Source organism: Podarcis filfolensis, assembly GCF_964270895.1.
Source record: "Podarcis filfolensis genome assembly, chromosome: 5".
NCBI lineage: Eukaryota > Metazoa > Chordata > Lepidosauria > Squamata > Lacertidae > Podarcis > Podarcis filfolensis.
Window position 1 is genome coordinate 78,806,336 of NC_139608.1, and position 27,181 is coordinate 78,833,516.

Here is a 27,181-nt window from a genome sequence, read left to right on the forward strand (position 1 = left end):
TTTCATATACAGGAAACAGTATGTCATAACAACAAACCTGTATCCCGAAGAATAGCTTGTGAGCGGTTTTAGATATGTTAGAGCCAAGTGATTTAAGAATGCAATGAGCAGAAAATCAAAAACTGTTTTAACCTTGTTAATCAAAGGAATGAATTCAGATGTATTTATTTGTGTGAGAATGTTGCATTTAGACCTAGAATAATTAAAGTAATCCCAGGAATATTCCATCAGCCATGAAGAGAGGAGGCATAACAACACTCCTCAAACTGAAAAAGGTTTTTGAAGCGTATGCTTGTACACAGGCAATAGGGAAGCATTATTGCACATACCCTACAACTAAGGCTGTTTTTCAGCCAGAACTTGCCGGAACTCGGTTCTAGCACATCTCAGGTGGGCGCCATTGCCATTAAAAGAGAACAAGAGGGGTGTCTATGGTGCGTTCTGGCGCCTCTTTTTCTAGGAAAAAATAGCACTGCCTATAACCTAATACATTTTCACCCACATAAATGTTGGCTTTTCATGAAACAAAATTTTGAAGAAGTACAAGGCATATGATTGTGCAAATCTAGCACATTTGGAAGACAGTGTCCAACATTATGATGAATCAACAACATACATTTATCCTAGATATATACTGTATTGGGCCTAATGAAGTTATGTGGTACTTTTTAAAAATAGAAACATTTATAACCCACCCTTTGGTCCCAGTTGGTATAGATTCCAATAATTTAAAATCAGAATAAAAAATTTTGATGGAGCAGATTGAGGTACTTTCATATATCCCTGCATCATGCACACCAATAAAAGACAAAAGAATCTGAAACATGGGACACTTACATTTAAAGTAAGGTGAACTTTAATGCTTGGTTATGTTCTCTAGGATCCTGAATTCAGCCACACAGTCGAGGCGATGGTAGGTAAGCAGTATATAAATTGTTTAAAATAATAAATAAAACAGACTGTTGTGAGCTGCACTTGACTTGTTTTATGAACAAATGCTGAGGTAAAATTATCCTGATGTACCTCTGGAAAATGGCTGTTTTGCATCGGCACACATCAACAGCAAGGCTCCTATCAAATAAGAGTTTGTGGACGTTTTATTCTCATTATTCACTACTGTGATGTGAATGATGGATGGTAGGAGGCAACACTTCAATTCGCAGTTCATTCTCTTGTGTTAATGGACACTATGTAAAACATTGCTTATGGCTAAGCAAGGTCTTTAGTCTCTCCTTCTCCCCATTACTATAGCAGATGACTGTACAGCAACTACAGTGGTACCTTGGGTTAAGAACTTAATTCGTTCTGGAAGTCCGTTCTTAACCTGAAACTGTTCTTAACCTGAGATACCACTTTAGCTAATGGGGCCTCCCACTGCCACCGCACAATTTCTGTTCTCATCCCGAAGCAAAGTTCTTAACCCAAAGGTACTATTTCTGGGTTAGCGGAGTCTGTAACCTGAAGTGTCTGTAAACTGAGGTACCACTGTATCAACAAACCAGTGGTTTTTAACCAGTGTGCTGTGGCACCCTGGGGTGCCTTGAATGATCGTCTGGGGTGCTGCAGGCAACACTGGCCTCTGTCCCTCTTTCCTTCCCTCCATCCTCTGATGCCCTCTTGCATCTCTGCCTGCCAAAGGCTTGCACAGCTGTTTGTTGCAGCAGCCCAGGCTATAAGCTCAGCAGGTGAATGCTATGTCTGGGGCTAGCCAGGGGGTCCTTTCTAAGCCCCTGTGGAGCAGTGTGTGAAGACACCTCTCTTTGGGGCAGGGGAGCAGGTCAGAGACCAGGGGTGCCAGCAGTGGTTGCCCAGAGGACTCCCAAGAAGAGGGGAGAGGAGGCTGAGGGAACACCCCACAAGGGAGGGTATTTGAAAAGTGGTAAGGGACTGCCATCTCAGCAGGCAAGGGATGTCATAACTGGGCTCCTGAACCCCACAGGGGTGCCACAGAAAGGATGTACTTGGGCAAGGGAGCCGTGGACCCAAAAAGGTTGAAAACCTCTGACGTGCCATAAACCCTTAATTTTGATGGCTTCCTACATGAGAAATAAGTTTAGACTGGCAGAGTTGGATGTTTCTCAGCCACATGCAAGGCGGACCTACATTTGGGGGGCCTTGAAGCTTGAGCTGTCATGGTGGCCCCTTTGCAACCAGCAACAAAGTCTGGGTAACCACTGTTATCTTCTTCAATGGGCCTGTTGAAGACAGATCACCACACCTATACAACATTTGTGCTACTGACTCTCAAACTTTGGGACAGCTTTCTATAAATCCAGGACTGTCCCTGGAAAATATGGACATGTGGAGGGTCTGAGCTTGCTTAGTTTCATAGCAGATCTGCCCTTGCCCACTTGTATGCATGTGACTGCTGGCCTTCTGCAATGCACTCTTCTGTACAGAGCATGCACATCCAGACTTAAATAGAGGTCTTTCTGAGAACGTAGCACTGCAGCAAACACAAACTCAAGAGCAGAAACAGTTTTCTTCCTTTGCCTTAGAGCCAAGAACAGGCATCAGTTTTATAAGCAGGAACATTTCTTTTCCACCCAGAGTGCCACTGTTCCCTGAATAATGAAATTCAGGCTAGGAATCTCTCTAAAAACAAGTTAAGATAAATCTCAATAAATAGGTCATATGGAGGCAGCCTGGTACCCTCCGATTGACTGGAAAATATCCAATTTCCCCTGATATTTGGAACAGTGGGGGGCAGGACAGATAGGTAACAAGTCCATCTGAGGCTATTTTGGAGAGTTCACTCATCTCTGGCCCTATGGCTTCACCTGTGCTAAGCAAACCAGCATCCCTAAGAATTGTTCGGATTGCATCCTCAAGGCATATCATTCTAGTCTGCATCCATCTGGTAAGTACACAGCACATTCTCTTTTTGCCAGTGACTACAATGGCAACCTTCCAGGAGGCAGGAGGCTGTGACTAATATAACATTGAAAATGTATACTCACTATTGGTCGTAAACACAAGCAGCGCTAGCACCAGAACCATAATATTTGCTTGTCCTTTTCCAGTGCCTTCTATGACAGATAAATAGAAACCACTTCTGGCTGAACTTCACAGCAATGAACTCAGGAAACAAGGCCTTAGAGAGCAATACGGAGCTTAGGACTCTGGCCTATAAGAATCATTAGTCTCCAATGAACTGCACTGCCAGTCTAATATATGCCATGGTCTGGAGTGGCTGTTCCCAGCCTCATGCTCGCAAAAGGCCAACAAAACTAAAAGAAAAAAGAAGTTTCAGAACATTAAGGGGGGGAGCAGAGGAAGAACCTTCCACAATACACCAGGCAGTAAGAATTTTATGAAGAAGACCCTCTGACCTGCAAAACTATGAACTAAAAAAAAACAATTCCATGGCAATACCGTAATGCTTCCCTGCAGCATCATTCATGCGGAGTGCTACCCCCCCCCCAAAAAAAACTAAGCATCCCCATTTATGGGCCCCTGTGATTAATTGAAGGTACTTTTCACACTTTCTCAGAGTTTTCATTATCACGATCTACTCACTTCTATCCATCGGTGACAGAAAAGGGGTAGGGAAGAGAGCTTTGGAATGGAAGGGATCTGAGAGTTTCCCTTCCGAGCCACTGACATGTCGCTCTCCCTCTTCCTTTTGTGAGGGAAGATCAGCGTACATGCCAACTTTTTCCATCCCAAATCCAGGACACTCAAACCCCCATTGGGTCTGCTTGTCTGATCAGCATTCTGAGGGCTCATCCATAATTGCCCTTGTCCTTGAAAAAAAGCAGGTGTCAGAGCAGTTTCCCCCTTGTCCCACACTTTCTAGCATGGGTAAGAGCAGTTTTGACCTTGCCTTGCTGCTTTCCCCCAGAAAATCCACTCTTTAACTATAAATTGGAGCAAACATCAATCCAGAGAAAACCCAATCAATGTTTTGCTCCAGTTCAGTGGTAAAGAGTGGGTTTCCTCAATGGAGCAATGGCAAGTCTGGATAAACCTTCAGAGTCCCTTGGTACCTAAGAACCTGGCTCCAAGATTCCCTGTGATAACCTGTAATACAGTTTTTGGGGTCCATCGATAATGGCTACCAGAATTAAGATGCTGCATACCAATATTATATTCATCCATTTTTAACAAACCTAAGAACATATGTAAGAAAATCTGTCTCCAGCCCCAGCAGAAGTCAGGCAGGTACAGAAAGATCTGCATCTCTCATTTGAGGCCTCAAGTCATTTGCATTCATGCTGCTAATTAAAAGCCATTTAAAATAACTGGGGCTGCAGTTGATGGGATATTGCTAGAATCAGCTCATTGCATGCAGGCTCATTTATCATTGTTTTTAGCAATTATGGCATCCTTGACAATTCCCCATTGTTTGCCATCTCCACAGCCTTTTGAAATTGATTCATTTTTGTGTGGAAAGTCCATTGCAAACCCAATTGGATATCAAATCTCAGAGAAATACCATTAGTTAGACAAGGGTTGCAGCACACTCAGCCAAACGAAATATTCAGGTACTTCAGTCACTCTATTGTGTGGCAGATTAATTGCTAATTAAATTATCGTTTTAGTGGATCATTGCCTTGGAACCTTAGTAACATTAAGGTACTTCCAAATCCTGCTTGCTGCTGACTACAATTTCCTGTTTAATCCCTTTGTTTCCAGACATGTTCCTCACAACTAAAGCTCCCTAGATGCAGTAAACTAGTATAATAGAAACTGGACTGCACTAAACTTGTCTTCCTAAGGTCCTAGTTTGTTTCATGTGAACGGTTGGTTAATATGGGGAAGAATTTAAAAATATAAGACAAAAACCTGCTGTGGCACAGTCCCGATTTCTACCATTTTGTCTTGTGTGGTGTTCATCCACAGCTATGGCTCTCCCCATATTATTAAGTTTATTATTATTATTAAGTTTATTAAGTTTTATTAAGTTTGCAGATGAGACCACCATAGTGGGTTTAATAACAGGTGGGGACGAATCAGCGTATAGAGGGGAGGTCCAAAAAATATCTACAGGGAACAACTTGCACCTTAATATCAGCAAGACAAAGGAGATGGTGTTGGACTTTCAGAAGAAGAGAGGAGAACTAGCCCCGCTGTACATCAGGGAGGGCTGTGTGGAGAGAGTCTCTTCCTTTAAATTACTAGGAGTTTATCTCAGTGAAGACCTTACTTGAAAAATAAATACAACCCAGGTGGTTAAGAAAGCCCAACAGAGACTCCATCTCCTCAGAGCATTGTGGAAGAAGGATGTCAATCAACATTTGATTATCTCCTTCTACCGGTCAACAATAGAAAGTGTCCTTTCATACTGCATCACGGTGTGGTACGCTGGTTTGACACCATCTGATAGGAAGTGCCTACAGAGGGTGGTGGTGTCCTGTAAATCCGCTGGATGAAATAGCAGAAGAACGTTGCCTCAGGAGAGTGAGGAAATTTCTCCGGGATGATTCACACCCTGGCCGGCACTTTCTTGATCTCCTGCCCTCAGGCAGAAGATATAAAAGCATGATTAGTCACACCAACAGGGTAAAGAACAGCTTCTATCCGTGGGCTGTTAGGCTGTTGAATGAAAAGATAACAACAGGGCAACTGACTTTTGGGTTTGGTGGGTGTGCGTCAGTAAACGAGGGGAATTAAGACTAAGAGAGCTGAGTGGGGGGTGCTCATGTAATCTCACTGTATACAAGTTGTATAAGTGACAATAAAGTATTTCAGTTTCAATTTCAATCCTAGACTCTCATTCAGAAGCACAGGATTCTGTTTTGGCTGCCATGGCAACCAAGGTTCTTAACAAGCTGGAGGCCCATTGGGTGGTTGGAAGGACCATCAAGTGGTTGGCTATACCTGGCTACATCCCTTTCCAGCTGGCTTTGACCCAGTTTTCTTTGCCTCTCACTGTCCATTTGGACTCTGTCCACTGCTTCCCCTGCAGTTGAAGCTCAGATTCCCGGCTTCCTTTGCCTCCTCCTCATGCTGTTCAACTGTGGTCCACCTCTGTGGCCATGCTGGAAGAAAAGAGCTGACTTTGTGACATCAGCTGCCACTGAACCAATCTCCTCTGCAATTTAGATTTGAACTGACGGTGGAGATTTGTGCAGTAGCTGCTGATGTCACAAAGACCCTGAGCTACTCCCTGCTAAAGCAAGAGGAAGCAGTCCTGTCCTAGTGTAGAGTCCCTTGAGAGAAGAAGCAGTTGGGGTCCTCCTAAGAGAATATAGTAAGTTCCTCAAATAAAGCTTAGTACTTTCCTCCTCCTCCTTAGCTACCAAAAGAATTCAGGAGGGAAGCTTGAGACACGCAATTGCAGAGATGTGGGACACGCATCATCTGTTTAAAATAACGCAGTTTCATCACTTTCCTTAAGTCAAAGCGTTATTTGGCTATTGTATGTTTATTTGAGCTGCTTGTTTATTGAACCCTTAGGTCATACATCCCCAGGGCTCAGGACAGGTTATTTGAAACAAACAAATCACCTGACCTTACATTTAGAAAGTTGTGTTCTCATCCTTGCTGCTTAAAAGATTTCATACTTATTTGTTTCCTTTCTGCTATATTCTGCTGCAGCTGTTCTGCACATTTCAAATATGCTCCATCAGCATTCAGTGATCCACCATAGACCTAATCATTCTTCTTTGTAGTTTTTGAGACAAGCTTTTGAAGGCTTGTTTTCTCTCCCTCCCTCCCTCCTTCTCTCCCACCACGTATTTTGAAGCCTAGTGCATCCTAATGTACTGAATGGTTTAGCACAGGGGATGGGCAATGAAATTAACTACCACTTACATTTTTTATCAATGCTCACTGTTGATGAATTGTCACACGTTCTGATATGGATTTGTCAGATCTGCAGGATAAATACTATTCAGTTTCATAATCAATCGGCTAATAATGCCCTTATAAAAGCTGCATTGGAGCACATGATACGAGCATATTTGAGCTCATCACCCACATTTCTGGGCTTAGATATCGGTAATATTCATGATACCTGCTTAGGCCATTGATAGCCATACTAGCTTTGTCCCATTTTTGCCTTGTTTCCATGCCTCTGTTTTCTCACTGTAGCTTACTTATTATCTTCCCCCATGCATACAGTATTGTTAAGAACTGTGTGTGCTGTTCTCCATTTTCAGTTGCCACAAATGCAAAGAATTGATGGGCAGCTTTGAATTTTAAAAACTCTCACTCTCCATTAAGCTGAAGCTGAGACACCATAGGCAAAAATAGTCGCTCCTTATCTGAGTGCTGTGAAACAAGCCTTCATCCTCCCTGCTGCTATGAGAGGCAGCGGTGCCCCTGCTAGCTACTTATATGCCCTCTACCATAAACCAAGTTCATGAGTGTTGCTGCTGAGATGACACATTCTCACTGCTGAGCATGGCATGCAACTGGCATGGTAAGGCTATGCTGTTCACATGACCTTTGATCAGCTGAATAATAATAATAATAATAATAATAATAATAATAATAATAATTTATTTCTACCCCACCCATCTGGCTGGGTTTCCCCAACCACTCTGGGCGGCTTTCAACAGAATATTAAAAACAGAATAAAACTTCAAACATTAAAAACTTTCCTAAACAGGGCTGCCTTCAGATGTCTTCTAAAAGTCGGATAGTTGTTTATTTCCTTGACATGTGATGGGAGGGTATTCCACAGGGCAGGTGCCTGGTTCCCTGTAACTTCACTTCTCGTAGTGAGGGAACCTCCAGAAGGCCCTCGGCACTAGACCTCAGTGTCCAGGCTGAACGATGGAGGTGGAGACGGTCTTTCAGGTATACTCCTTCAGTTCCTGCATCATACTGGGAAAGGGAGGGGAAGGAGCATAGCAGGCAGGTCAGTGTGGTGCAAACACACTGGCAGCAGCACCAGATTGGATCTGCTGGTGCATTTGCACCATGCCAACCTCACCAGTTAATGGTTCCAGTGCTGAACGTCTGATGTTCTCATCACCACCTGTAGTTTCTTTTTTCAGTAGCAGAACACACTTTATTGTTTTAAGGTCCAGGTATAGAGTCAATCAGAAGTTGCAATGGTGCCATTCCATCTGGTCTGCTACCCTCACCAACCATACTGATACCTGGTCTTTCCATCCTGTAAACATTGCACAACTGACCATTATTTTACTTCAGTGTTGATAATGTAATATTTATTGCCAATTTTGCACCTTGTTCTGGTTGTACCCATCCCAGTTATACTAGTGAGAAATCATATATGGTTTTCTTTCATCCTTGCTGAAAATTCAGTCAGTTTTCACTCATGATTCAAAATGCCTTTCCTATTCTTATAAAACTGGCTGATAACTCTTGCCTAGCCTCTAGTTCATTAAAGCCTGTAAAAAAATCTCTTTCAATAGGAATCATTTATGAATACTTGCAAAATCATCCAATTAGAGCCTCTGGAACTTTGGGAGTTAGGGTTGCTAGGTGACTTGTATTTTAAAAGGCATATCTTAGGGCCAATTCATTTTTATTTTCCCTGTTGGGGAACCTATTTCTGAGTACAAAGTACACACAGCATTATTGATGAATGGTTCAGCTCACACATGTATAAATCATAGCCTTTTCTGGCAAAATCCCTGCAAGCAGTGCCCCATTAAGGGCCTGGGTCCTGCTTACAAGCATTTCCCAGCAAATATTGCAGATAATAGACATGCATGCCATCAGCATGTTTGGCAATAGGTTCCGAAATAATGTATGAAATGGCCCTACAGTGTGTTGGCCTCACTGATTTACAGAGTCTAATCAATGTCATTAACTCCAAATTAATGCAGGCACAGAATGATAGCCATATGCCTGCATTAACTTCTTGGTCCTCTGTTTTAATAGATAGCACAGAAACATTAAGAAAATACCCAGCCTAATAATGTAATATTGCTTTCTCCCACCACCACTCAATGCCAAAGACTCAAAAACTTGCTCCAAGCATTTAAAACAACAACAACAGTTGCAGACCCTCCAAGTGTCCCTATTTTCCAGGGACGGTCCTGGATTTACAGAAGCTGTCCTGGTTTCTGATTTTATCCTGGAATGTCCTGCTTTTTCCTTAATATTTTCTTGTTTTTACTGGAAAAACGTTGGAGGGTGGAGTTATGTGACCCCCCGAACCAAGGAGATAAGTAACTACAGTGGACTCTCGGGTTACGTTATCTTCGGGTAACGTAACTTTCGGGTTGTGAATGTGGCAAACCCGGAAGTGTATACTTCTGGGTTTTACCACGCACACATGCACAGAAGCGCTCTGCGTGCCGCATGCAGAAACACTCTATCGCGCCACATGCATTTGCAGAAGTGGCGCCTCATGTTGCGGACTTTACAGGGTACGTAAGGACCCCCAGAATGAATTAAGTTTATATCCAGAGGGTCCACAGTACACAACTTTTGGAAGGCAACCATGTAAAGGAAAGTTTTTTTTAATGTTTAATGTTTTATTATGTTTTTATGTATGTTAGAAGTCACCCAGAGTGGCTGGGGCAAGCCAGCCAGATGGGCGGGGTATAAATGGTGTTTATGTCAGGAGCTCGTCCTACACTCGAGAAGGACCCTGGCAGAGACACATGCCCGACTGGCATGTTCCCTCCCTCCTGGTCGATGATTCGGGAGCTTCAAAAGCTTTCTTCAGCCTGAACATCACAGCGACTGATGCCAACAGGCACCGGCACACTTAGGGATATGCAGAGTTTGCGCAGCTTGCGTAACAGACCTCAGCAACTTAGCATTTTGGCTAATCTACTTTATTTACATATAAACACACACGGAGCACTGCAACATGGCTCCCTCTCTAGCATCAGACAGCAAAGAGAAAAAACAAAGGACAATAGTTCCACTTCACGGAACACAGTAACACAAACATCCTGTCTCCGTCACTTCCCACTTTGTGGAGTCAAAACATATATTGACATGTGATAGACAACAATCCCATGACTGCAATCACGGAGCAGGAATTCTAACAGTTTATGGAATGGGATGTCCCTATTTTCATTGAAGAAATGTTGGAGGGTATGCAGTTCTTACAGAAGTCAAGCCGTGGGATAGTCATCCCTGCTTTAGACTGCTATTTAGTGTAGTTGACCAGCTCCACTCCATCCGGAAAAAGCCATTGTGTTTAAATGAGTCTTGATTTTGTAAGCATTGCTTTGGATTTCATTGGCCAATGGGAAGCAACAGGAAAGAAACAGAGAGGGGTATTTTGTGAGTTTCAAAGGCAAAGATGAGGAGAGGAGGCACAAGATGGCAGATGGGATAAAGAACTAGGGAGGCAATTGGGAACAACAATGAAACAGGCAAGTGGAGTGACAGGGGAAATGCTAACTTACACTAAATGAAGGGTTGGGGAACTAAATGCTATTGAAAGAGCTACCTATAGATATACAGAAGACATAGGGGGATGCAAATGGTGCTCAGAAAACTAATACCCACACCAGATGGAGGTGAGAAACCAAATGCTACTCACTAAAAAGAAAAGGCAATGGCAACCCCTTCCACAAGTGTGTCACACTCTTATGCTGAAACAGTACCACGCATTCTGCCGACACACAACCAAAGCTCCATGGCTGGAAGTAGGGTTCAGCACCCTATCTAGTGGCTTTTGCTGCCAGGTGATGCTGAACGTTGGGTTCAGTAAAGCTCAAAGTACAGCAGGTGGGCAGGTTAGCAACTTCCCCCAAACACCCTCTCATACATTTGACATCCAGTTTAAGGATGTTAACAAGGTCACGGCCAATGTTCTGTAGCATCAATTGCAGTGGTACTTACTCTTGAGTAAGTGTGCCTAGGATTGCGGCCTAAACCTACCCTAAACCATAAAAATAATCCCAAGTTTCATGCATTGTAAGCCTTCTGTTCACTGCTGTGTGTTCATGCTGCAACTACCGTTCCTATCTCCTGCCAGCTGCTCCTCCTGGGCTGAGGACTTCAGGATGAGAGCCCTTGTGGTCTCCCCCAAAGACATGCCCTCTGGACAAGGTGCAAGAGTCACAGCCCCTGGAAGGAAGGGAATGAAACAGCCTTGATCAGGAGTCCCAGGTGAACAAGAGCTCTCACTGCCTCTTCAAATGGGCAGCTCTCCGAGTGCTCACCCACTGAGAAGGGTGAGGAAAAGGAGCCAAGACTTTGCGAGGGGATATGCAAAGCTGCTCTGCTGCAGGAGTTATTGGATGAAACAAATCACATGGGCCTAATTCAGACTGGATTCAGGCCTGGTTCGGGGACAGAAGCAGCCTTGAAAATCCCTAAGGGATTTTCAGGGAGTATGGTCCTGTGGCTTTTTCTTCTATTTGGCTTTTGATACCATCGAGACTGGATCATCTCCATGGGTTGGACCTAGTGGTCACAGTGCTGCAATGCTTCCACTCCCAAAATTTCCAATACGAAGTGGCCCAAACCAGGATACCATTTTTCAGGGCTGCGTGTGAATCATGTGACTCACATGAGATTGTGCCCCCCCCCCAAAAAAGCTTTTTTTCAGGGCAGAGATCTTGTGCGGTGCTCCAAAGTGTGCATTTGGGGGGACTGTGTTTTTTAAAAAGCGCTTTTCAGGGGTCTTGTGGGACAGCTAGCCACATGAAATATGCCTCTTTATCCATGTGCTAACTTCTCCAGCAAGTTGTTGGATTTTGTTTATTCTTATCGTTATCATTATTGGACAGCCTTTTAAAATAAAACTGCTGGAAGGCTGAGTTGAGGGGGGTTTTATATAGGTGTTTTTATTGCTGCAGGTTATAAACTCTTGCTAGTTTTAAGTTATGCTTCTCTTTAACAGATAGGCTATTTTAATTATTTGTTTTATTGTACAACAGTTTGGGCATATTGTGGAGAAGAGGCCAACAAGCTTTATATATAAAAACAGATAAGAGGCTTGGGAAAAGATAGCACTGTCAAATAGAATATTAGCGTCACAGCAGATTTGAAATGAGGGTGAAATGACCCATTTCCTTCTAATACTAATTAGGTTGCTTTAAAAGTACATGATAATTTTTTCTAATTGGCTTCTCCTGACATACTACAAACAACAACACAAAAAAATCAGGCAGGCAAAAAAAATCCACCATTGCTTCCCACTAAAATTAGTATTTCTGCCTTATATACTCTACTAAACTGGACATTGTACTTTGCCTGGAGAGACATGACATATTCACTTAGCCGTGGAGCTTTCTATTTATTTATTTCATTAAATATTTCTTCGCTTTTCAGTAGTGATCAATTCTCTGTGCAGATTGTCACTTATAAGCTGATAGGCAGAAGAGACAAACACTACAACTTATTCCCGAATTATAAGTGGCTCCTAAGGCAAAATATTTCAATGGAAACATTGTTTGAAAATGGTGCCACCGTGACCATAGTGGAAAAGTTGTACGGTTGAAAGATGGTCTCTTAAACAGGCTCCACCTTCTGCATAATCAAAAGGGACAGAGCCAGATGCTGTTGAATTTTCCAGAACAGCAGGTTTTTCCCCTCATCAGTAAAGGTGCTTTGATCATCCTGGAAGGCAGTCTTCTCACCATTCAGGGTCAGATTTTTTTAAAAGAAGAAGAAAAAACCCCCTGCAGATTTGTCATTCTATAATTGAGGAAGGAAGGCATTATCCATAATTGATTAACACAAATGCTTTGTTGACAAAAGACGTGGGTGGTTAATAAATGGCATATTCAGGCTATTATCTGGATTTTGCTATTTTAGGACAAGCCCCCAAGTCAGTAGCAATCAAATGGCATATAAGGAACCTTAGTGAAAGGCTCACGCTCAGTGATTTCAGAGTAGTTGTTTCGTGTCCCAGATAGATCAGTTGGTTAGAGCGTGGTGCTGATAATGCCAAGGTTGCAGGTTCAATTCCCATACAGGACAGCTGCATATTCCTGCATTGCAGGGGGTTGGACTAGATGATCCGCAGGGTCCCTTCCAACTCTATGATTCCAACTCTATGGTAGGTATGTGGCTAAGAAGCGGGTGCTGCTAGTTCAGCCTCTATACTGGGAACAGCACAGAGGCTGCACCTGTGGTTTGATCAATGATCTTCACTTAGAAATCACTAAGGGGAAATGATATGGCCCTATTGATGCTACTTTTTCTCTCAGCAACCTTTGATCACAGGGTATAGACACCTGCCAAACTGGTTCTTCTCATTTTTGTCAGGGAGGCCCCAGGGAGGGGTAATGATCAATTCCCCGTTGTGGGTGCCCTAAAGTGAAGGTCCTTGGAAGCAGAGATCTATTCTAGCCTCCTACTCTGAGTAAATGGAAAAGTGATACAGCTTTCCAAGATCATGTTGAAGAGTAACTCCCATATTATGCTCCAAGATACACTTAACTGTGTGCTGGGAGAACGAAAAAAGGAAAGAAAATAATTTTAAGCTCTCTTGAGCCCAAGGTACTTACTTGTGAAAGAGATTTCCTACTCCATTTCTGTATGGTTTAACCAGTCTGTGGGCATTAACGCACACTTTTTAAGTATATCCAAAGGTCAGGGATGGTTTTCCGGTTTATTTAGAATCTGTGGAAGTTGGTTTTGCTGTTATGAACAAAACCAAGCTCCCATTCATAACATCTAAAACTATCCTGACAGCTATGCAAAGAGCTGATGGAGGCAGGAGCCCAAGCTAAGGCACATCTGTTACTACAAGTCTTGTTTAATCGTTTAGCTCTTAAGTAAAAGAAGCAAGATTTATGCACAACAAGAGAGCCCAGCATTGGCAGAAAAAAATAATCCTGTTTCTACACAAGTACCCAACTACCAGCCCTACTAAGGTAACCTATTATGAAGGACTTTGGGGCTTGAACGGAGAACCTCCGGGTTCAAGGCTGGGACTGAGGGTATGCAGGTCTACAGACACAGAAGGGAATCATGTGTGAGCTTCAGCCTCTGTGATTGACAGGCAAGATTAAGCCTCTGGATTAACCTAGGGTAGGTATTGTATGAACCTCTGGCCACCAGACAAATTGGTCCTAATTTGCCCTGTGAGGCCATTTTTGCCAAGCCATGTTCACCTGCCCCACAACTTGACATCATGTAATTTCAGGTGTGGGGCTAAGTATAGTTAATTCACACTGAAATGAAAACGTACACGTATTAATGAAGGCTTAAAATGGAAAATGGCTAAATATGTATTTCCCAAGCTTATGATCTGAGATGAGAGGTATGTGCTGAAGAAACACCACAATATCATAGGGCATAGAGAGACCTGCCTCCTTCTATGCAAAGACTTTTCTATTGAAAATTTGCAGTAAAGTATTGCTTCTCCATTTGAAGTAAGAATCCTTCTTTCAGAGGGCGAGAGAATATATGCGATTAAAATTTTCAGATTCACATGGTATAATGTACAGGGTAGGGTTGCAATCCCTGGCACACTCAGTTGGAGATATATATCCACCTAAGCATTGTGGGTCCTACTTCTCACTAAAGAAGCATCGAATGATGCTTTAAGAAAGCAAGATATGGAAGCTCCTGGTTCAAGACTCACCTGGGACGAAAACTCATTCTCAGCCTTATTAGAGATCCCTAGCACAATCACAGGGTTCCAAGAACGAGAGCAAGGCAAATACGTGTTTCTGAAATGAGTTGATATCTGGATGCCAGGTGCTGGATAGCTCCATCGGTAGAGCCTGAGATTAAGTCTCAGGCTTGTGGGTTCTAGCCCCACATTGGGCCAAAAGATTTGTGCATTGCAAGGGGGTGGACTAGATGACCCTTGTGGTCCCTTCCAACTGTACAATTCTAGGATTGTATGACTCTAGACATAGGGATGCCCTAGGAGGCAAGTGAGAATCAAAGGGCTTAGCGACACCTCCGTTTGCCCTGCGGCTTTCCCTCGTGGAAACCGGATCTTTAGCGCTGAATCGGAAGAAATGGCAATCAGGTTCTCCGCAGCTTGACGCTTGTTCTGATTTAGTGCTAAGGAGCGGGTTTTCCGGAGGGAATCGGCAAAGCCATTTGAACCCATGCTTTCTAGCCATGGGGCAAACAGGAGTGTGCATGAGCCCAAAGTTTTGTCTGGGGTGTTTAAGTTACAATAGCTCGAGCTGTGGCCAGAAAACATTGAAAAATGTGCACCAGCCCTGTGACATTCCTAAAACTCTAGGTAATTTGAGGTATTTTTAATTATCTTTATATTTCCACAGCTCATCCTTGAGGAGTGTACAAAGTTCTCTCCAGCCCTCTTTTCACCCTCACAACAAAGGTAAGTTATTCACCAAGTGAGAGTTACACAACTAATTGTGGCTTTGAACCAGGGTCTCCGTCTCCCCACTCTGAATCCCAACACTCTAACCACTACAGCGCACTGGCTGGCATAGGGCTTTCTGTGGAACACAGCGCTGTGAGACTCCTTCTCACCATGCAAGCTGCAGTGCCAATTCAAAGTCACCCATGTAAGTTTTTCAGCTTAGCCTACTAGCATAACCTTGGTCTCCATTGTACTCCAACTGAGTTCAGAATTGATCAGGCTGCCTTTGTTCCCATTTAAGGTGAAAAACATTGTCCTTCCCTTTTATGAAGGATGGAAACAACTTTCGCCAGTCACTCTGCCCCAATTTCACCACCACCACCCCCCCCCACACAAAAACTGCAGCTAAAGAGATGGGCAAGTCATTTGGAAGGAGCAAAGTGTCATAAAACATTGAGCATAGGTGAGACGCATGCATGCAGAGATAGAAAGACAGTATAAAGTTTCCTGTGATCGTTTTCTCCGCTTTTTCATCATTCTTTGTAAACCAGAAAATTAATTACCCGGAAAACAATTCTGTGCACTAAAAAGCAGAATAGGTTTAATGTATAATTTATATATGGAAATGCAGCTGTCAACACTGTGACAAATTACTATATAAAAATGTTGCAGTTACATTTTTCGGTGTTAGTGTGCATTATGTTCATCTTCTGCACAAGACAATCTTCATCCTCTTAATGTTGTTTTGGCGCACAGAGCTGAGCTGCATTCTGAACCCCCTACTCCCAACAAATGACAGATCAATCAAATTGAACAGGCTTTTATTTGCACATGGGAGGGAACTGCAAGAATGCAAGAATGCTCTTGAAGGTCTCCCGAAGAGATACCCTTCACACTATATTTAAAAACAGTGGGACTTAGACAAGCGAATCAGAGATTATAAAGTCTTTCAGTCCAAGTGCGAATGGGCCATTTTGGGCACGTCATATGCTGTGCCCGCAAAACACCTCTGACTGATGTGTGTCTATGCTTCTGACCCTAGATGACTATAGCACACAATTATTTCATAGTCTTTGCTTTGTTTACAGGAAAAACTATATAGTTGTTGTTATTGATTTATTATGCAAATACAAAAGAAAGGCAAAGCGTACATACATCTGGCAAAAATAAAGACAAGAAAAGAAAAAGAAAAGAAAAACACACACATACCTACATACAAACAAAAACAAAGCAGGTACAAAAATAAATACGAAATGAAAATGGAACACATTCAAAGAATATAAACAGTAAAGTAAATAGCTAAGAAAGACATCCCAGGGTGCCATTTCTCTGCTGAGGTACTGGCTTTTCTGGAATGGGTTCCATTTGCAATTATTATTATTAGTAATGCCCCGCCCATCTGGGTGGGTTTCCCCAGCCACCGTGACATACCCTACAACATTTCTCCAATGACAACAGGGACGTCCTATTCCATAATAATAATTTTTTTATTTATACGCCACTCATCTGACTGGGTTGCCCCAGCTACTCTGGGAGGCTTCCAACTTATATAGAAGCATTAAACGTGTGTTTTTTAAAAAAAAAAACACACACACACACAAAACTTCCCTATACAGGGCTGCCCTCAGATGTCTTCAAAAGCTTGTATAGTTACCTATCTCCTTGACTCAGGGGCTGAATAACTCCATACTGCCCATACTGCTCCAAGGAAAATAGGGATGCCTTAAGGAAAAGTGGGATATTCAGGATCAAATCAGAAACTGGGACAGCTTCTGTAAATCCAGGACTGTCCCTTGAAAATAGGGACACTTGGAGGGTGTGCCATGAAATAATGCAGGCATAGGCAAACTCGGTCCTCAAGACGTTTTGAGACTACAATTCCCATCATCTCTGACCACTGGTCCTGTTAGCTAGGGATGATGGTAGTCCCAAAACATCTGAAGGGCTGAGTTTGCCTATGCCTGAATTAATGTATAATCATGTCCTCATGAGGCATTCAGAGGACAATTTAGAGAGGGAGGGTATTGCTCACCACCCCACTCTAGCCCATTCACAGCCCAGTAGGGGGACTGGTGGTGCCAGTAGGCCCTACATTTCTGGTCTGCTAGTTTTACACACTGTTAAGCATTATACAGAAACAATGAGTCTATGGATTAGGTGTGCAAGTCGAAAGGCACAAATCCCCACACATAAAGAGAAACAAAGAGTCGTGCTTAATCCATAGAGGAGAAAAAAATCAGAGCTGGCTTAATCCCCTTTCATTTCAATGCGACTGAACTGCAACTACCGTATTCTGCACTGGAGCCATTGTGACTCATTGGGCAGAGTTCTAGGCCTGAACTTGGAATGCTTAGGTTCAAGACCAATACACCTGGCAGTTGCCTGGGTGAGGTCTCAGTTTCCATCTTCTTGGGATTTCCTTCACAGGGCAACTGCTAGAGCAGAAAATATGAGGAATACACAGACATTGAGACATTCAACTCCCCACAGAAATGACTGGTGATCAGAAAAGCTGTCAAATCTTACTCTGCTTGAGTCTCGCTGTCCTTTGCAGCACAGCCGCCTCTCCCTCCTGCGTGTCTTCCTCTCTCTCCCTCCATCGCCTGACCTGTTCTTCCCTCATCTTGTAGAAGAGGACATGCTTCTGTTCTTCATTCAGTTCAGCCAGTAGCTCCGGGTCGATGTACATATCCCTCAAAATTTGCTGCAGCATGGCAATCCGGTCAAGAAAGCAACGCGTGTGCAGTGGCCAGGTGGAAAAGACAAAATTCAAAACTGAAGGAAAAATACCCTGTCCAGTCCAGCCAACTGAACGCCTTTAGCACTTCCTCAAAAACAACTTGAAATGAAAGTGCTGGCCCTTCCTGAGAGGGATTGGGTTCTCTTTCATGCTCCGATCGCTTTCCGTTAATCGCCACAATAATAATAGCTTGTGTCACCTATCAACAGGTGTCCAATGGGGGGGAGGGAGAGATGGAACAGGAGATTGGCAGGGCGAAGGCGTACAAACAAGGATGAGCCACTTGGATGGTATTAAAAGGCTCCCAAAAAGGGGAAAGAGGATAACTTCTGACAGCTGCCACTTAAATACCTGGAAACAGTTCAGTATTCTACAAAACTGATCCGATTATGGCACGGTGTCCCAGGTTTCTTGCTTCTCATTCCCACGGTGCTGTGTTCCCCTTGATGTAGTGCTGGGGATTTGTGCCTCAGGGTTTATTTTTAAATCTATGATGTCATGGTGAAAAGTAACAACTACACCGGTGATATCTATGTCATTCCAGCGCCTTTTGGGAACTGATCCCTTCCGATAAAAGGCAACAAACGTTTACACATTATCTGTATCGCTGCTTACTCTCCCCGGTCGCTGGAGCACACACCACCACCTGGCTCTGTCTAGGGTCATGTTTACTTACTGCCAACAGACATGGTGATTCAGCACTAACGGATTTAAAAGTTTTTTAAGGGGTTTTTTCCCTCTCTCAAACTTGCAGAAAGGAATGGAAGAGCAGCCCAAAGCTGTCAGGAGGAAAACTTGCAAGGCAGCTAATTAATATTAATTAAGCCAAAGTCTGGCCTTGGCAGTTCAAGCACACTGCGTTAACCCTCCTGCCATCGGTGTGTTTTCCATTCTGCAGTGGGAAGATAGAGACGAGATTGCTTTTTAAGCAAATGGTGACCTTTTGCTGTTTACTGGCATTTTCCTGCTCTCCGTGAAATACTATTGTTAGCTCCTCGGGGTTTCTATTACAATAATTTATATGCAACTAATCATAGCCCCGTCCAGCCTCTAAGGTCTAAGATGTGTAATAATAGATTTTAAAGCATAATAGACGATGGTAAAATTCTGTTAAAATCCCATTTGAAACAGCTAAATGCATAACAAAACTGCCAACCAGTTGAACTCAGGCCACCAAAAGGCCATGGAGATGTTAATAGTCTAACAAGATGCTCAGGCTTTTTGAATTATTCAGATATCATCAAAATAGTTTTGTAAGACATCTACTCTTTTTCCCCCCTTGCTTTTTAGAAAAGATAACTATTTTTTGGATCATCAGAATGTAAGAGTCCTGCTGGATTAGAGCAAAAGGTCAAGCAGGATGCTAAGGGAAGGCAGTCTCTCTGGAACATCAAGAGAACCATTAAATTCAAAAGGCTACATGACCTTAACATTAGCTTTCTGACTTCAGATCTTCATCGGCTGAGAGTCACATCCTTGGCCAACTTGTATCGGATTCCTCTATGCCCGTCTTAGGTGGAGTGACACCTTAACCGCATCGTAGCATTTAGACTGGAACAATTCCAGTGCCTCTAAGGAAGGTATCGTCATACTCGAGAGAACCGAGTAGTATAAAAAAAGGCTTTTCAAAATAAAACCTAAAAGAACCATTAAAAAACAGCCTGATGAATACCAAGCATGCTGAGTAGCCACAGAAGGTGGGGATGAGAAGCAAATGGATGTTTTGGAGCCCCCTATAGTTTATACTACCACGGTGGAGGACTTAGCTGGCTAGCTAGTACCCTGAATAGGAACATTTCTCTTAGAAGGCAAGAATACGTTTTGTTGCAAGTCTCATTTGTAATCCAACTTCCATCTACAGTCAATTCCACATCATACATCCAAAGTACATGGATGCCCCCAAAGAATCCTGGGAGCTGTAGTTTGCCATTACAGAGTTGCAATTCCCAGCACCCTTAACAAACTACAATTCCCAGGATTTTTGGGTGAAGCTACATGCTCTACATGTATGACATGAATGTGACCTAAAAACCTCTGCTCCATTTTCAGCTAAAGAAAACTGCTAAGTGCAGCTATTTCAACCCATAAACTGACCAAAATATCTGCCATACGCAACACAATACACAGAGCAGTGATATAATAACAAAATGCAAATTCACACAAAAATACAGTGGTACCTCGGGTTACATATGCTTCAGGTTACATACGCTTCAGGTTACAGACTCCGCTAACTTTGCTTCAGGATGAGAACAGAAATCGTGCAGTGGCAGCGCGGCGGCAGCGGGAGGCCCCCTTAGCTAAAGTTGTGCTTCAGGTTAAGAACAGTTTCAGGTTAAGAATGGACCTCCGGAACGAACTAAGTACGTAACCAGAGGTACCACTATATTGCATTTTGCTATCACATCACTACCCTTTGTATTACAGTTGCCCTTGGTGAAATATTTTTGTGTGTGACTTTTTGCATAGGCAATATAAGACATTGTGGAAAGAATTTCCCCTCTGTTCTTTGTTCCCCCAACTCGGCATTCATACGCATATATTGCTGCTGGACTTGGAGGTTCCATTTAACTATCATAGCTGGTAGCTGCTGATAGAACTATCCCCCATAATGGAAGGTTTCCAAGCTTCTCACATATCTTTTTCCCAACGTCAGTGAGAATGATGTAAATCAAACAACTTGTTTGTTTTAAGAGGTGGACATTTACTGATCATGATTCAAGGTAACAGAAAAGGGCAAAATTCTCTAAATGATTATTCTGGTCAAAGTCTTTCTTTTTTCTTTCTGGCAGAAGCTTCCTTGGCAAAACTCTACAGTCAGTTTAAAAAGGTAAAGGTACCCCTGCCCATACGGGCCAGTCGTGTCCGACTCTAGGGTTGTGCGCCCATCTCACTTAAGAGGCCGGGGGCCAGCGCTGTCCAGAGACACTTCCGGGTCACGTGGCCAGCGTGACAAGCTGCATCTGGTGAGCCAGCGCAGCACACGGAAATGCCGTTTACCTTCCCGCTAGTAAGCAGTCCCTATTTATCTACTTGCACCCAGGGGTGCTTTCGAACTGCTAGGTTGGCAGGCGCTGGGACCGAGAAACGGGAGCGCACCCCGCCGCGGGGATTCGAACCACCGACCTGACGATCGGCAAGTCCTAGGTGCTGAGGTTTTACTCACAGCGCCACCCGCGTCCCTCAACAGTCAGTTTACACCACCAAAAACGCTTTGTGTTAATTGTCAGAGCAGTTCAGCATTGGAATGAGTGGATCACTCTCTGTCAGGTTCACGGGTGTTCATTTGTAATTCTGTCCTATTCCATTTCTGCTTTAATCTGTTATTTTCTTTAAAAAAAAAACCTCATGAAAATTTGTATTTACATTTGCTGACAAAAAATACATTTCTAAACAAAATTTCTCTCAAATTACGCATTTCTAAAATGGATTTTTCCTAGAATACACATTATTATAGGCCTTTTGGTACATTTCCTAGAATCATAGAATTGTAGAACTGGAAGAGACCTGTAATGCAAGAATCTTAACTAAAGCATCCATGACAGATGGCCATCCAACTTCTGCTTAAAAACCTCCAAGGAAGGAGACTCCACTACTCCTTGAAGGAGTCCATGCCACTGTCAACAGCTTTTACTGTCAGAAAGTTCTTCCTGGTGTTTAATCTCCTATTTTGTAATGCAAAGCCATGGGTCTGGTCCCTACTATCTAGAGAAGAAAACAAGCTTGCTCCATCTTCCATGTGACACCCTTCAGATACTTGAAGATGGCTATCATATCTCCTCAGTCACCTATTTTCCAGGCTAAACATATCCAGCTCCTTCAACAGTTCCTCATAAGGCTTGGTTTGCAGATCCTTGAGCATCTTGGCCACCCTCCTCTGCACATGTTCCAGCTTGTCAATGTCCTTCTTAAATCATGGAACCCAGAACTGGACACAGTACTTCAGGTGTGGTCTGACCAAGGCAAAATAGAGCAGTACTATTACTTCCCATGATTGGAACACTAGACTTCTGTAGACGCTCTCTGCTTCTAATGCTCATTGACAGCATGAGGGATAGATATAAGATATATGTTCAGAAATACAGTAAAGGTTCGCTATCTATGCTAGCATTCGATTGACGTTGGAGAGAAATTGAGTTGAGAAATAAGATTAAGGGTACATATTGATATAGGAATGTATCAGATAAAATGTGAAGAAATATACAATAATAAGAGTACATTCATTTGTAAAAAAGGAATATACAGTGTGATTGACAGGAAGTCTGTAGTGTTGGTACATATATGATTTTGGAACAGTTTTTTGCCTTTTTTCTCTTTTTTTTCTCCCCCCCCCCTTTTCTTTAGGTATATATATATTGTATATAAATTTTTATACATGTTGAAATTCATATTATAATAAGCCATGTAATGTAATATGACAATGTATACATATGTAACACAAGAATGTTAATTAAAAAAATGCTCATTGGCAGCATGAAGACACCCATTGGCGGAGTATTTTCTTCTTTTTATTTGCAAACATACATGCATGCCTATTTTCATACAGTTTGTTCCAGTTCGCTTGTGGGAAGCAAAGTCCCTGTTGACTCCTCTTGCACATCAACTCCATTGAGTGGAGTGGAATTTGCGGAGACTCACAACAACCTCTCTGCTTGAGACTGGTGATGACTTCCTTGAACGGGGGAGCTCCATGGGTTGTTCCCATTGACAGGAATTGGAGGGGTGTAAAGAGAGAAGGTAAAAGAAAGAAACATCTTCCCTTCTTGCCCCACCCCTCTCCCTTTGATTTTTTTTATAGTACATGCTTGTCTGAGATGAATTCAACAGAATGCTTTTATGTTAGTTGTGGTGGTTACAGTAGGTTAGCCTCTGATAGGGATTGGATGAGCTATCCCAACGTCACAGGTTGGAAAAGTAGGCAGAAGTGTATCCAGTTATCATTGCCTGGACTGCTTAATCCTACAGAAAAGCAAGGCAGGAAGAATCAACAGAAGAAGCAGAGGTATCTAGGGAAAGAGAGTGGTCTGCAAAATTGCAGCAGCCTAGATTAGAAAATCAAAAGGAAGATCTACAGAGCTGCTGTCAGGGCAATTGGTTGGGGTAGATGCTCAGTGCTGCACTCAGTAGAATGAGTAGGATGGGGCCACCAAACATGGCAGGACTGACCTATCACACAGCAGGAGGGGGGGTCCCTCCAAGACTATTAAATGCAGAGTCAGAAATTAACTAAGCACACAACTGGAAAATAATTTCAGAGGAAAGAAGGAAAGCTGAAAGAGAGTGGGGGCAGAAAAGAGACCTGCACAAGCCTAGGGATCTGTAGAAGGGATGAAAGATGAAGCTCACATATTGATTTGAAATAGCCAGCCAAATCTTTGACTTAAAGGTCTCTTGTTACCTGCTGCTTTAATGTTGTCACTCAGCATTTGGTAAACTTGGTGTCTAGGCCTTTGCCTTATAATTCCCCTTTCTTCAAATAAGAGCAGAATTGTTGTTTTCTAGAGCAAAAGTTCAGAATGTATTACTCTTTGCGTGGTTGCTATCACTGCATAGCACATGAAGTTTCGTCAGACCAGCTGTTTATATACCACTTTCACAGACTGAAAGCTAAGTTATTGGGACTCCGTAAATATACAAAAATTACCTATTGAAGTCAAGAAATAGTGTACGGTGCCCTATTTATGTCTGACAGTCAAATGTTAGAGAAGCCTGTATAAATCCTCTAAACTCATTGTGCTTTTGTCATAAATTGCTATTATTATTAAGCAGATCTTTTGCATACAGGTGAACAACACAGCCTTCAAGCTGGACACAGCATCATTGTATAGCCAAGTGCAACAGTCTCAAGTGAAAGTTGGTGTAACATAGCAACTGAAGGTATGTGTGTCAGCTCGCTCTTATCAGGCAAGAAGCCACTAGGCAGCCTTAGATAGTAAAGCATGTAAATGTCATTGGAGAAGATCTATGATATAGGATCTTCAAGCATGTGGGTAGGGGGTTTGCATCTCCAAGACACAAAATAGCTACCTAACCAGCATATTCTCCAGGTCATCCAAAAGTCAATGGGTCAAATCTAGACTAAGTTAGATGCAACAGGACAACCTAGTTATGACTTGTGCTTTGAAATCCATGGCATCGCGGTGTAACTAAATTAGTCTGGATTCAGCCCAATGTATTGGTGACCCTCAGCAGGGACAGCTTGCCCAATGGGGCACAGCCAAAGCAGTAGCCACTCAGCAGCAGTGTCACTGCCACTTACTGGGAGAGGAAAGGGGAAGATGGTGGCCAAGTTGGGGTTGCATGGGCAGACTGGTGGTGCCAATCCAGTGCTCCCAATGGGGGGCCCACACAGCTCCATTGTTGCTGCTGTCTCACCCCTCTCCTAAGTGTTAATGTCGTTGCTGCCTGGAGATTATTGATGTGGCTTCACCCCACCGAGCAAGTGGCATCTGAGCCCTCTCTAAAGATCACCGGGGAGCCATTGTAGAATTGCAGGCAGATTCTACCTACTGTGAACTTTCATGTGGTTTATTTGTTGGTGACACAGACTTCTGCAGATATGAAGAAGAGGAAGAGGAAGAGGAAGAGGTAGAGGAAGGGGAAGAAGAAGAAGAAGAAGAAGAAGAAGAAGAAGAAGAAGAAGAAGAAGAAGAAGAAGAAGAAGAAGAAGAAGCAGCAGCAGCAGCAGCTTTGAAGATAGCATACTCTGATCTCTGCCTTTAGCCAGGGAATCCTTGGAAGTCTCCTCCTGCCATCCAGCTTACAGATACCATGGCAAGTGAGAGATCAACCTGGTCCCATTCATTGGGAGGAGCTGTCTTGATTCCAAAAGCCTCCCTCCTTGTCTTGATTCCAAGAACACTTGACTCCAGCTGCCAGTTGCCCACCTCTGGAACAGCACCAACTGCTATTAAAGCCACCAACTGCTCTTCAAGCAAGAACATCACGAGGGAAATTGAGCCTGGATGCAACTGGACATTAACTCCCGCGTAACTCACCATTTTGTTCTGGCCTTGAAGGACTGACCACTCTCCTCTACCTCTTCTCTTCCTTTGTGTCTCTTTATATAACCCTTATGGCAGTACCCTTCTCTCTTTCAATTGATGAGAGTCATTTTGAGAGGCTGTCATTGTCTGAAAAGTAGGATAAAAATATAGTATTTTTAAAATTTGCTTTTCATAACAAGCCCATGAAGAAGAACACCTTAATTCCCATTTTACAGATGAGCACAACTGAGGCTTAGGGAAAATAACTTATACAAGATGACACTTCTGGACATCAGGTCAATGCCCTAACCAATTGATTGTGCTGACTTTTATCACAACTCCTTACTTGGCAAGGTACTTGAATTGCCATTGTAGTTTTATCCTCACATCTCCAGATCATTCACCCAGCAAAAGGTTAGTATCTCATGTTCAGTTGCCTTTAACCTTGAGATATAGATAGACCGACAGACAGATGCATTCTATTTCCTTTCCTTCCTATTGCTTTGAAAATTGTATTGGGGGGGGGGTTCTGGGGTCCATAGCTTTCATCAGATTTTCAAAGGTTCCTGTGAGCCAATAAAAGGTTAAGAAGCACTGCTTTAACTGATAATCTACCTTATTCGCTCACCTTGATTTTATATTTTCACATAACTTCCTTTCTCTAAACTAAACAGCTCTCTGGCTAAAATGCAGGAATGCTGAAGCAGCACAAAAAGAATTTTATTCAGAGTTTATGACATAGCCAAAGCCCACCTCGGCTGTGACATTTATATAAAAACAGTCAGGTGCTGCATATGAGGGAAGGAAGATGGAGGGGAGACCTTCTTAAATAGAGAGGATGTTAGGCTGGAAGAAATAAAAATCTTAATCCTAGACCAAGTACATGACATATACAAGATCGTGACATTTCATTCTGGATTAATTGGCCTGGAATTACTACCACTGCTGTATTTACAATTAGTAATCTGTATTATAATTGTAACCCACATATTGTAGTATTTTGCCATTTTAGGGAATTAGGCAGTTATCCTAGCTATGGTACTGAATTTTCAGAATTCAGGATTTTCAGAGGTTTTCCTTCTTAAAGCTTGCTCTTTTTACAGACGGGGGGTGGGGTGGGCGGGCTGAAACCTTTGTCAAACCTTCTGAAATTGTCAATGTTTGAATTGCTACCTCTTGGTGTCATTTTTAGGCAACAGTTCTCATTAGGCTCTATGTTTATCATGGGGTGTACAAGTCACTCAGGTACTAGATACCAGATGGATGTCATTATGTTATCACACTGACATATCCTGTTCTGACAGGGGTGAATCACATGCCAATGGGAAGCCTGCAAACAGGAGATCACTGAGGATGAGTAAATATTTTTTTAAAAAAAAATCACATGGTAGAACCAATCACATATCATACAGAAAGGGTGATGTCATCACAATACTGACTAAAGCAGGCATAGGCAAACTCGGCCCTCCAGATGTTTTGGGACTACAACTCCCATCATCCCTAGCTAACAGGACCTGTGGTCAGGGATGATGGGAAATGTAGTCTCAAAACATCTGGAGGGCTGAGTTTGCCTATGCCTGGACTATAGGGTAATTCAATTCAAATATTTACTGACAGTGAGCAACTATTCTAACCAGAATTCTGAGAAACAAAAATGAACAGAGAAGTGGGTGAGTTGTTCTGACTTAACTAGTGCTAATTATGCCAGTTTGGTCTCAGATTGGTTTAAATTCTGCACCCTACATCAGGGGTAGGGAAATGGCCTTCAAGAATTTCTAGAGTGGCCCACCAGCCCTCTACCCAATTTATCAGTGGCATCAGTTGCAGTATCAGCAACAGCAATTGTAAAACACCCTTGGATGAAGCAGCGGTATATAGATTTAATAAATAAAATAACATGGGTGGTGAGGAATGTACCTGAGAACTTTTGATTTAAACAAGAAAACTCTATTTAAATAGATGCACTCAATTTATATAAACAGTGTAGTCCAAAGAAAAATACTCCACAGTATATATTTTGGATTTCTACCATCTTTATGTAGCTTCCAAGCCACCGCTAACCTTGAGGAGGTATGTACTTCTAAATGCATCACTATTTGAAACAATAAAATGCTCTGAGCAATTTTTCTCCGTGCTCTCTCTAGTAAAGAACCACCCACCTACCAGATAAACGGATTGGCTTTAGAAAGCCAAGTGGACAAAGTGGTATCAGCAGTGCTGGTGTATATAGAGTGGCATTCAACTCAGTTTTACTCAGTGTAAACCCCTTGAAATTAATGGACTTAATGTAGCCATGGCCATTAATTTCAATGGGTCCACTTTGCATAA

The 27,181-nt window shown here is 42.7% G+C and overlaps 1 protein-coding gene and 1 long non-coding RNA gene across 6 annotated transcripts in view; one reads left to right on the forward strand and one right to left on the reverse strand.

Moving 5' to 3' along the window:
- SH2D4B (SH2 domain containing 4B) overlaps nt 1-27,181 on the reverse strand; it is a 96,778-nt gene that overhangs the window by 62,627 nt on the left and 6,970 nt on the right. For 2 of the 5 annotated variants that reach the window (XR_014548306.1, XM_083614815.1), the window contains exon 1: nt 17,657-19,161. Coding sequence is in view for 2 of the 5 variants with exons in the window: in XM_083614815.1 (XP_083470941.1) it covers nt 17,657-17,843 (187 nt within the window). In the remaining 3 variants the exon portion in view is untranslated. Of the gene's footprint in view, nt 1-17,656; nt 19,162-23,265; nt 23,483-24,865; nt 25,001-27,181 lie in introns of those variants that run through there. The other 3 variants (XM_083614819.1, XM_083614817.1, XM_083614816.1) reach the window with 2 other exon arrangements.
- LOC310763074 lies at nt 18,130-19,539 on the forward strand. The gene is made up of 2 exons (XR_014548455.1): nt 18,130-18,230; nt 19,161-19,539. It is a non-coding gene; the product is annotated as an uncharacterized lncRNA (long non-coding RNA).